We start from the raw sequence: 11,920 nt of genomic DNA, 5'->3' as shown, positions 1-11,920 counted from the left end.
ATCCCTTGAAGGCAAATAGATGGGGAAACAGTGGCTGGCTTTATTTTGGGGCTCCAAAATCACAGCAGATAGTGACTGCAGCCATGAAATTAAAAGACGCTTACTCCTTGGAAGGAAAGTTATGAGCAACCTAGACAGCATATTAAAAAGCAGAGGCATTACTTTGACAACAAAGGTCCGTCTAGTCAAGGCTATGGTTTTTCCCGTGGTCATGTATGGATGTGAGAGTTGGACTGTGAAGAAAGCTGATCGCTGAAGAATTGATGCTTTTGAGCTCTGGTGTTGGAGAAGACTCTTGAGAGTCCCTTGTACTGCAAGGAGATCCAACCAGTCCATTCTAAAGGAGATCAGTCCTGGGTGTTCACTGGAAGGACTGATGTTAAAGCTGAAAGTCCAATACTTTGGTTCCTGATGCGAAGAGCTGACCCATGTGAGGAGACCTTGATGCTGGGAAAGACTGAGGGCAGGATGAGATGGCTGGATGGCATCACTGACTCAATGGACATGAGTTTGGGTAAACTCTGGGAGTTCGTGATGGACATGCCTGGTGTGCTGCAGTTCATGGGGTCACAAAGAGTCAGACACGACTGAGTGCCTGAACTGAGCTGAAGTGAGCATCTGTGCCTCTGCCGCCATCAGTGGGCTGTCCTTGGTCACAGCTGCTACTGCCCAGAAGCATGAGAGCTTCAGCAGCAGGGTGTGGGTTTACTGGTAATTTCCAAACTGGCACTTGAAATAAGAGTCTTACTTAAGCTCAAAATTGAGCATCCCTCAGGCTTGCCTTGCCAGATCTGCTTCTGCAGCTTGGGTTCTCACTTTCTAAAAGAATTCTGTTTTGACTTAAAGATGAATAGTTATCAATGGTTTAATACATTCTCACCTTCAAAAAGCATTTCAATTTTAATGACAATTTTCAAGGAGATAACACAAAGATGACCACTGTAGAATTGGGGTCATTGTAGCAGATAGTCAGGAAAATATTATTGAGCAGGAGCACATTTTCTGATGTTTCTGTATTTTCTCCCCATGAGCTGTTCCCTCCTACTTCCATGACCAGAGGTGTAAGGTCCTGGTTGAGAACTTAATTCCCTTCTCCTTTGATATTCCCAGCCTGGAACACTGAATGATTATATAAATTTACTCCACCACTGGAAAGGCAGCAATGTTTAACCACTCAACCACTGAGCATGACTTTGTTTTTCACAAAGAGAAACAGAAGAACTCACGTTCACCTGAAGGACGTGACAGCTGCGATTGGATCCTGCAACGGAAGCCACACAGAAGTGTCTGGACTGTTTCTGAAGTTACAGTTGCTCCAGCCCCTGAGGGTTTGTCCATTATCTCCGTGGAAGTACAGGGTGACCCATTTATTCTCCTTAAGAACACTTAAGGTTCTCCCTGAGGATCTTTGGTTGCTTATGTGGAGTTGTGTGTAAGCCACTGTAGGACTGAAAGAGCAGCCAGACCGACTCAGTGAGAACAGTGACTTAGAGACTGTGGCTCAGGCCCACGTCTCCCATTTGGGCAGATTACAGACAGCAAAGCTGATGCGCATGGAGTCTGCCTTCACCAATGAGTTAACTAACGGGAAAGGTTACAAACTATACTCTCATTTTACCTTTGAACTCATTTTACAGCAATAATATTAATAAGCCATGAAGAAAAAAGATAAGCAAAAGACTGATGAAACAAAGAAAACCAATGTGCTAAATATTCAAACTGATTTTACTGTATTCCAGCTCCAGGGAGAACTGGAGACTTTAGATGCACATGATTCTCCTGGCTCAGGTTTTAGCATGCACTCTTCATTTTGACTGATAATCTGCTGTAATATTTAGGAGGAAGGGAGAAAGCAAAAGATATGAGTAATTATAATAACCATACCCTTGCTTCATTTTTTTCATATTGCACAAATTCACAAAGCTATATTAAAAATGACAAAAAATAGTTCATTTCTTTGATACAGAATATACAATATTGCACTCATGTTGCAAGTAATGTGTAAAAAAAGAACTCTATTTAGACTGCCGTAACAACTGTCTGGGCCTGATATTTCATGGCGCCACCAACAATAACTGTAGCGCTGCCCTTTAACCCCTTGAAAAGGGCAGCGCTTGATAAAGCCTTCTTTTTATTCCAGCGTCAGTGACCAGCAGTTTGAAAACTATATGCATAATGAGGAAACTTCAGTTATATAACTACCTTTCAGTCACATAACTACCTTTAAGTCTGAGGCACTGGTGATCCATATCCATATATTAAAGAACTAGATACTGTCAAGCTATTTTCCAGGTTTTATCATTAATTTTTCAATAACTTTTCCTTTCCATTGTACTTAATCATGTTACCTAATATGCTATTCTTTCCTGAACAAATGAAACTATTTTGCATCAATAACTATTGTTCATCCTTGTGAAAATCAAATATAAACTTTTTTATTCAGACTGAGCTACAAAGTCTGATTTTCTCAGAGTCACTCAGCAATTTGGGTTAATTCAGAGTTAGGAAAGGATTTCCTGCCTCAAGCCACACACTCAGGCCCTGAGCTGAGGCCTGAATCCAGACACACAAGAGGGAGTGTTAACCTGATCCTGCTGGGGTCTGGGGACACCCTGTTCCTGCCTCACACACCCCTGACATTTACTTCGTAGAGTCACTGTCATTAATACACAAATGCTTCTGGAAGATCTCAGTGCTTTTAAACAGTAACCTATTTGTTTTTCTGCTGTTCATCAATTACATGGGTGGTTGGTAGCTGCTTCTGCTGTTTAGTCACTTCAGTTGTGTCCGACTCTGTGCGACCCTATGGACTGCAGCCTGCCAGGCTTCTCTGTTCATGGGATTCTCTAGGCAAGAGTACTGGAGTAAATTGCCATGCCTTCCTCCAGGGGATCTCCAGGACCCACTGATCGAACCTGCGTCTCCTGCACTGCAGGCAAATTCTTTACTGCTGAGCCTCCAGGGAAGCCCACATGAATGGCAGAGTTCACCTCATTTTGATCTCAGATAAATCTGACCTAGGATACACTTTATCCTATTCTGACAGTAGAAAGGCACATAACAATTTCACTTAAAGCATTCACATAAAAAATTAATGGAATCTGCAAATAGGGGAACTCCAAATACAAAAAGATCCTTTAAAGAAAATTCTCATCTTTGACATTATCTTTTAAATTAGGTATAATCCAGTGAATAGCAAAATAGCAGCATTAAAAAAAAAAAAAACAGGGAAAATTTTCTTAGAGCAGGGAATCTTTGTCTTTATAGAGTCTACATTGAAGAGGTACCCTCCCCAAATGCACAACCGTGACTTATTGACAAACAAGTCCCTACAGGACTGAGCTCAGTACAGTCCCGAACATCCCACTGACAGTCAAATGGAAAATTCAGTTAAACAACACACAAAACAATAACCAAGGACAGAATGACTAAAATTATACTGATAAAAACCAAAACCATATGAAATGTCGGAAAACTATCTGAAGACCAATACTTATGTAAAAATAAATATTTAACTCTAGGACCTATTCTTACAGCAAAAGTTACAAAAATAGAATACAGTATTAAACAAATACATGAATATATCAAAATTGGTTTATGAAATATTTTACTTTTGAGAAACCTATTTCTCTTCCCTCCCTGTTCTAATAATTATATTCTTAGATATATTTTGATAAAACATTGTAAGCTTTGATTGGGTGACAGATTGTCTTTGGGTTGTTTTCATGGATACACAAATTTCTCTCAGAAGGTTCTGAACTTGAAATTTATTTACTCTGTCATGAGCTAGAACAGGTTTAGGGTCACAGTAACTCCTTACCAATAATACTCGACCCAACAGTCTTCCAGCTGCCCAATGGGCTGCCCTTGTTTCAAACATCCTATTCAGAAACAGCGAACTGCCGCCAAACTTGGAATGATTCCATGATAGATGAGGGTGAGAATTAGACCAAAATTAGGGCATTTCACATGTCATGAGTCCATGTTCTGCCTAAATAGAGGTCTTTTTTATCCTTTTCGGAAGTTGGGGACAAGAGAACCAAGGAGGCATATTAGACACGGAGCTGCAGACGAGGACCAATGATACAGATTTGAAGAAAGGAAGCTTCAGTATTCTTCCGCCAACTCTCAAGAAACTGTCCAGGTACACAAAAAGGTTTCCTAGCAGTATTTCAACTCTTTATCTTTTTATGTTACCACTGCATGTCTCCACCCCAACAGGAGTGGCGTTCATAGTGACCCTACAGCTCCCAAGTGGTTTTAAAAGTGCTTTGGGATTCTCTTCATAAGATGATCGATTGCACACCTGGGAATTCACTGTAGTTTATGGTGCCGCCGGTACTTAGAAAGGGAGGTCTATGTGTGAATGTGCAAGTGTGAGCATGTGTTTGTTCTTTGTTAACCACAGTATTTGTGTAAAATACATCTTCTTATGATCACAGAACTTTGATTTAAATAGTGCCAATCTGTCCAGTATGATTGAAAGCAGTAAATACCATGGCATTTGTGTTTGAATTTCATGCTCTTTGCCTTTTTTCTTTTCAAAAATAATTATCATTAAAATGTATCATGGTACCTATTTGTCAGCAAGCCACTCAAAAAGATGCCCTTGAAAATATTTCCAAGCAGCTTCTTCTGCTGCTGCTGCCCTCTGGAAGCAAAAATAGATCCACCTAACACAAGAACACGGAGAAGGCAATGGCAAGCCACTCCAGTACTCTTGCCTAGAAAATCCCATGGATGGAGGAGCCTGGTAGGCTGCAGTCCGTGGGGTCGCTAAGAGTTGGACATGACTGAGCAACTTTATTTTCACTTTTCACTTTCACACATTGGAGAAGGAAATGGCAACCCACTCCAGTGTTCTTGCCTGGAGAATCCCAGGGACGGGGGAGCCTGGTGGGCTTCCATCTATGGGGTCACACAGAGTCGGACACGACTGAAGTGACTTAGCAGCAGCAGCAGCAACAACAACAGAAGAACATATTTTCCAGAGCTTCAGCTGTGTCATAACAGTTAAAACTCAGCTCATTTCCAAGTTCTGTGTTCCCACCTTCTCCACAGCATTTCAAACCTTCAAATGACAAGCTTCTTCAATTATGTGTTTTATTCCTGGGAAAAGAGCAATTATACGGATACTTGGGTACTCTAGACAAAACCTGGCAGTGAAGATGGGCCTGGGGTCCCAGTCATCCAGACGTACTGCAAGGAGTCCCGATCTCCAGAAGGCTTGCTTCCTGAGGAGTAAGGAGAAAGCTGTCAATCAACACCAGTCCAGGCAAAAGTTATGAAGCCAAGCACTGAATTACAAAGTTTGGTCCCTGTAATCTTTGGTTTTATGATGCTTTCTGTATTTCACACATCTCCTTTGTGCAGTTAAAAATTTGAAAAGAAATCAGTAGCAAACATAGCTATCACCTGGTGGCTCTGTATCCATTTTCCTGTAGGCCTTTTTCTGAGGCAGTAAAGAAAAATTTCTTTGACTGTTGATCGGTAAGGCCAGTGTTCACTAGCACAGAGTTGGACAACAAAATAGAACACAGAGCAAGCAGTACAAATACAATTTAAAAGGCAAACAGATTCTGCCCTTTCAAACACAGTTCTCTCTGAAAGACTCAGGGGCTTGTCTGAAGATGGAGGCAGCCTTATTACAGCTCAAATCACTGCATTCACCTAAAATGCACTCCTAGTTGGTGAGTTGGAGCTTCCAAGCTAGTTGGGAAAGGCGGAAGTGGGAAGGCAGGGGTGTCCGGGTTTGTCTGCTCCATGCTCCACGGCATCTGTGCAGATGTTGAGACAATTCTACCTCCCAGCTTCCAGTCACCCCACATTATCCAAGAGAAATGTGAAAACAGCTGGGGAATGTCTGACATTTTTGCTTTAAAATTGAACAATATTTATCCCTAAAAAATTCAAAGGACAAGTTGCCGTTCTTTTATAATGATATTAAAATCAGTGACACATTCTATGCAAAAGATAGAAAACCAGAAACCTAAATTTTGGCAGGCCTCCCATTTTAATGAATTGAAGGACAGGAAGATGATTAAACACCAGTAGACAGAAGTTTTCATAACTTCACACTGGGAAATAGGATACCAAAATTATCCACATGTAAAGGTTGGCTTGAAGCTCAACATTCAGAAAACAAAGATCATGGCATCTGGTCCCATCACTTCATGGGAAATAGATGGAAAAACAGTGGAAACAGTGTCAGACTTTGTTTTTTTGGGCTCCAAAATCACTGCAGATGCTGATTGCAGCCATGAAATTAAAAGACGCTTGCTCCTTGGAAGGAAAGTTATGACCAACCTTGATAGTATATTAAAAAGCAGAGACATTACTTTGCCGACCAAGGTCCGTCTAGTCAAGGCAATGGTTTTTCCCGTGGTCATGTATGGATGTGAGAGTTGGACTGTGAAGAAAGCTGATCGCCGAAGAATCGATGCTTTTGAACTGTGGTGTTGGAGAAGACTCTTGAGAGTCCCTTATACTGCAAGGAGATCCAACCAGTCCATTCTAAAGGAGATCAATCCTGGATGTTCATTGGAGGGACTGATGCTAAAGCTGAAACTGCAATACTTTGGCCACCTCATGCGACGAGTTGACTCACTGGAAAAGAGTCTGATGCTGGGAAAGGTTGGGGGCGGGAGGAGAAGGGGACGACGGAGAATGAGATGGCTGGATGGCATCACCGACTCTGTGGACATGAGTTTGAGTGTACTCCGGGAGTTGGTGATGGACAGGGAGGCCTGGCGTGCTGTGATTCATGGGGTCGCGGAGAGTCGGACACGACTGAGCGACTGAACTGAACTGAACTGTCAGTCATGGAGCCCAGTGGAATCACATGCAGCTTCTGTAAGTCATTCTCTAGATCTGATGGTCTCACTTTTGAAAAGTAAATATTTTTAATCCATGGGGTAATAAATTTATGAACTTATTTAATTCTGGATGGAATATTTTTATTTTACTTTATAGTACCTCTATCTAGCAAGGGAAAAACAACCTTCACATAAAGTATATTTTCTTTTTCACCTAGAAAAGACATCTTCGTTCTTCTCAAATTTTCTGAATTTTTCATGAAATACTAAAACAAATCTGTATGGATTCCAACACAAATGTCACAATAAACTAAAGAAAAATTGCAGCTATAGTTTTGTTTCCACAGATTTCAGAAGTTAGAGAACTATTCTCAGGCAAGTAATCCTGTGACGAAAGGTCACCTGCATTTTGTTCAGGCTGCCAGAAGACCCTCACCAACAAAGTTGAAGGGTCTGGAGTCTGTCCTGACTCTTTTTCAGAGGGGATTTCATGTCTGAAGGTGGTCAATCGAGGGGACTGTGGTCAGGACAGACGTCGTCCTCATTTGGAGAATGAGGACATTCCACTGGGCAGCCTGACTGATGATTTTGCTCTTCTGTTTCCCAGTGTAAAATTCATGAACACCACTCCTCTGTCTACTGGTGTTTAATCACCTTCCTCTCCTGCAATTCATTACAGTGGGAGGCCTGCCATAAGCTGGAGAAAGGACGTGCATTTCTTCCTCACAATTCTCCAAGCAGCAAGCCCTTAGGTCTCTTGGGTTGAAGTTCAAAGAACTTGAGCTGTTTGGGTCTATGAGAGTACATTTGTAGAGAAAATCTTTACAGAGCTGGTGCTTGCCAATGACACACAGCAAACTGGGCAGGTTCTGTGTAACAACCATCTCCCTTCTCTGAACAGTAACATGAAACAGCTCGGAAGACAGCTGATAAGCCTCCACTTGAAAAAGCAGCGCTGTGAAGAGGGAGGGAGCTGGTGAGTGAGTGCACCTCTGTTCTCCTGCAGAGTCATCCTGGGCAGCCCCCTAACCCCGGGTCACTTTCCTCTGGCCTCAACTACTTCCCTTTGCCACAAAAGTCGTGTCACAGTAGACGACAGTTTGTTTGCTGTTGTTGTTATTGTTGTTTTCCTTTTCTAGGTTACAGTCATGGAACACAGACAAACACATTTCAGACCATATGGAATTACAAAGTGTAGAGGCTGGAAACCCTCTGCTATCTGCATTCATTTTATGGACAATGGGAACCTAAGCTAGAAGTGGGGGAGTGATTGCTAACCAGAGACAGGCTCCCAACTCCCCACTGACGGCTCCATCTGCTACACCATGACCCTCTGGACAAACCAGCCTCTGCGGCTTCCCTCCGCCATATCAAGGTCTTCATGGCCAACCCTAACCCTGGCCAGCAGTCACTCACCTCAGGCCCCAAGATGACTGGTGAAAAGTACGAGTTAATGTACTGCTTTTAGTTTAAATTCTGATTGCCTTTATACATTCTGTGGGGACTCAGGTTAGGGGAAATGCAATAATCCTCAATAAACTACAAGGGAGTCTGTAAGTCGTGACCCTTCTGAATTCAAAAGAACACTGAATCCTTTTCTCTTTGTGAATTGTCACATCTATATTAAGACCATGGCCACTTGGGGAAGTTAGGCATTTTTCAGGCCTCAAACACAGGTGCTAAGCTGCTAAGTCACTTCAGTCGTGTCCGACTCTGTGCGACCTCATAGATGGCAGCCCACCAGGCTCCCCTGTCCCTGGGACTCTCCAGGCAAGAACACTTGAGTAGGTTGCCATTTCCTTCTCCAATGCATGAAAGTGAAAAGTGAAAGTGAAGTCGCTCAGTCGTGTCCGACTCTTAGCGACCCCATGGACTGCAGCCCACCAGGCTCCTCCATCCATGGGATTTTCCAAGCAAGAGTACTGGAGTGGGGTGCCATTGCCTTCTCCCAAACACAGGTGAGCTGTGTGCAAATACGTCTTAGGGCAGATTCCCCCACCATGCTGAAGACTGATACCATGTCTTAAATTAGTTTATCTCAAGGGCAGACAAAATACTTCTATCACATTAACTTTACAAACAGTTATAGCAAGTTGCCAGTGCAGGGTCAGAGAAAACAAGAGGCTGTAGTGCTTAAAATCTTGGTTCTCAAAGAGAACCCTGAAAAGGCGTCTTCCCTTCTCCCTTCACTACCCCAGAAATACCCTGTCCACAGTGGTGCCAGTGAAAATAAACATTCTTTAGTTCCTCGAGGAAAGAACTTTCTGAGGTCAGCCTTGGGGAAGAAACACACCTCCCCTGCTATCATCAGAGGCAAATAAAATACAGAATCGCTACCAAGGAGAACTCTAAGACATTAGTTATGATCTAGTCCCTCCCTCAGTTCAAAAAACTGAAGCTCTTTCTTGGGCACAAAGCTGCCCCAACACATCTCCTTAGAAAGGTCTCGAAACAATTTGAACAAAATTTAGGCAAAAATCTTTTAGAGCTAAATGAGTGTCAAACGGCTGAGAAGATCCTATAGAGAAGTCCTCCTCCCTCTCGGCTTGGAGAAGTCCTCCTCCCTCTCGGCTTGGTGAAGGCCTCCAGGAAGCTCACAGCCTTCCTTTCTGGGGAGGGGAGATCGCAGTGCCCCCAGGGCCCCCGCGGACCTGCCCGGTCAGCGGGCATCCTCTGGACCCACGCAGGGCTCTCAGGCTATTTCAACGCAGGAAAACAGCAGAGGTGTAAAAGCACTTTCGAACGGAGCATTCAGAATGCCAGTTTCTCCTCTTTTTACAGTAATAAGCCAACTGGGATGCACTTAGTGTACAGAGTTACTTTTCCTGGCAGCCAGAAGCTGCCCACTCAGGAAAATCAGTACAAACCTGGTCTGGCAGCCCTCTGACGCAGGCGCCCCTGCGACTCTCTCTCTCGGCCCCGAGTTACTTTAGAAGGCAGGGTCCCCCAGCTCAGGCCCTCCCCAGGACCTCACAGGCGGGCCCCACAGACGCCCCTCCCGGGCCCCGGACGCACACCTCGGCCCGGGTCTCCTGGGGCCTGTCACGCCGGGCCCTGCAGCCCCTGGCCGGGAGTCTCCTTGGCCTTCTTACAGGTGTACAGCCACTTGATGATGCGCGCGTTCCTCTCAACCACCGAGGTGGCTCCGGGCACCTGCTCCGTCAGCTCCTCCTCCTGCAGCCCCGCGTCTTCCCCGCTGCGCCGGGAGAAGCCGCTGTCGGAGGTGGCCACGCTCACGCTGCGGACCTTGAGGGCGCCGCGGTCCGACCCGGCCGAGAAGTTCTCCCGCCCGAGCGCCTCCACCACGTCGGGCTCCAGGCCGCAGAACTGGAAGAAAGTGTCCGATTCGGCCAAGGACGCGGAGTAGCGCGAGCTGAGGTCGGACTGAGAGCGCTGCAGCCCTCGGCGCCTCACCCCCAGCAGCTCCGCGCCGCGGGGCGCCGCCGAGACCCTGGGGGGCGTCCCGACGGACCTCGTGGGAGTGGGGGGCGTGGAGGGGCCAGGCTCAGCCCGGGCGGGCCCCTGGGCCCTGACCCCCAACTCCGCTCCCACCCGGGCGGCGCCGGGAGGCTCGGGCGTCTTGTCCTTGCTCGGCCCTTGGAAGAGCTTCTTCACCAGGCTTGCCCTGGGGCTGTCGGCTCCCGACGCTCGGGCGAACTCGCACTTCTGCCGGTAGATGACCAGCGAGTCCGGCCTTAGCGGCTTCCGCGCTATAGCCCTGCGCACCCCGGGCCCCGGGACGCACGCCTGCCCTCCGGTAGCCTCGGGGCTGCTGCTCCCGCCAGCCGGGCCTGGGCCCGCCCCGGGCGGGCCGCGCACGTACTTGGCGCGGTCGGCCGCCAGCCTCTCCACCGCGCTCCTGCGAGCCGGCCCAGCCGCGTCCGGGGCCGCGGGGGTCCCTGAGTCCCGGGCCGAGAGCCGCGCGCTCGCGGGCGCGTCCAGGGCGCGCATCGTCCAGGCCCGGCCCACTGCGGAGACGCTCTCGGACCGCGCGCGGTCGTCGGCGGACCAGCTCCGGATCCGGTTCCGTGTGGGCAGCGGCGCCCCGGTGCCCGGCCGCCGGGCGGGGGCAGAGTCCGCTGGGACTGGAGCTCCGCCAGCCCGCCCCGCCCCGGCCCGCCCTCGCCTCGCGCCGGGCCCGCCCGCCCGTTCTAGGTGCGCCGGGCTCCGCGCCGACCTGCTCCGGGGGCCGGGCCGGGCCGGGCCCCGCGGGTCCGCAGGGCAGAGGGGCGGGGCGAGCCGGGGCTGCCCGGGGCCCGCCGCCCCTTCCCGGCCGCGCGGCGCTGCCGCCTCCGCCGCCGGCACTTCCGGGGCGGGGCGGGCAGAGCGGCTCGGGCGCCACCGCCACGCGCAGGTGTCTCCTGCCCTTTGAGTTCTTGAAGCGACCTCGGGATGTTTGAAAAGGGGCTCTAATTTCCTGGAGCGCCCTTGCAGCGCACTCCTCTTGAACTGCAGGAAAGGAAAGGCCATGACGCGCCGCAGGACAGGTCGGTCTGTGTGTCAGGCAGAAGGGAACCGGGACCCGGGACTGGTCCAGGCCCAGCCAGAGGCCTGCCGCCGGCCCGACCAGACCGGACCGCCTGATGCCGGGGCTCGCGAGAGAGCAGCGACTGCGGAGGCAAGGCCCGGGGATCCGGGAAAACCTGAACACATTCCCAGAAGACTGCTGTTTCCACCGTAATCAGTGTAACACAGAAACCACGGGTTCACCAGAGGAGTGAATCAGTCTAGGAATGCTGAAAACGTCTAAGGGAAAACACTGCCAAAATTCCATTCTTTCAAAAGTTGGACAAAGGACTAACAGTATCTGCCAGACAGTGATACGTCCGCGTTATCTCCTGTGAAAGCCAACTCCATGATACGCTGACCTTTCAAAGCTGTGGCTGAGTGCGCCTGGTGCGGGGCAACACAGCAACGCCTGGCTGCGGACGGGAAGTTGCCTTAGGTCTGAGTCTGATGTTTTTGTTTTTTTCAAGAGAAATGCCAATGGGTACCAAGCGGACTGGTGGTGAGTGAGCAGGGGCAGAAGCTCGATGCTTTCAAGCAGGTTTGCAAACCTGCACCCACTGACCACCAGCCACCCAGAACCCCAGCAGGTGCCAAAT

The 11,920-nt window shown here is 48.1% G+C and overlaps 1 protein-coding gene across 3 annotated transcripts; it reads right to left on the bottom strand.

Moving 5' to 3' along the window:
* Window positions 1-1,707: 1,707 nt before the first annotated feature.
* Window positions 1,708-11,305, bottom strand: FAM110C (family with sequence similarity 110 member C). 3 transcript variants are annotated; one of them, XR_008686186.2, is made up of 3 exons: window positions 9,833-11,305; window positions 3,821-5,234; window positions 1,708-1,825 (listed from the first exon to the last, which is right to left on the bottom strand). XR_008686186.2 is itself a non-coding variant. In XM_055427819.2 (2 exons), exon 1 carries the CDS (start codon window positions 11,283-11,285, stop codon window positions 9,858-9,860), a length of 1,428 nt encoding a protein of 475 aa, XP_055283794.2. In that variant the 5' UTR covers window positions 11,286-11,305; the 3' UTR covers window positions 1,708-5,234; window positions 9,833-9,857. The 3 variants fall into 3 exon arrangements, 1 of the variants encoding a protein (XP_055283794.2); XR_008686187.2 differs by having other exon boundaries at window positions 1,708-5,234; window positions 9,683-11,305; XM_055427819.2 differs by having other exon boundaries at window positions 1,708-5,234.
* Between the last annotated feature and the right edge of the window lie 615 nt (window positions 11,306-11,920).

This window comes from Moschus berezovskii, chromosome 7 (assembly GCF_049115385.1).
Source record: "Moschus berezovskii isolate FMDL1 chromosome 7, NW_MosBer_1.0, whole genome shotgun sequence".
Classification (NCBI taxonomy): domain Eukaryota; kingdom Metazoa; phylum Chordata; class Mammalia; order Artiodactyla; family Moschidae; genus Moschus; species Moschus berezovskii.
The sequence above is the reverse complement of the archived record's forward strand: the minus strand, read 5'-3'. Positions and strand labels throughout refer to the sequence as shown.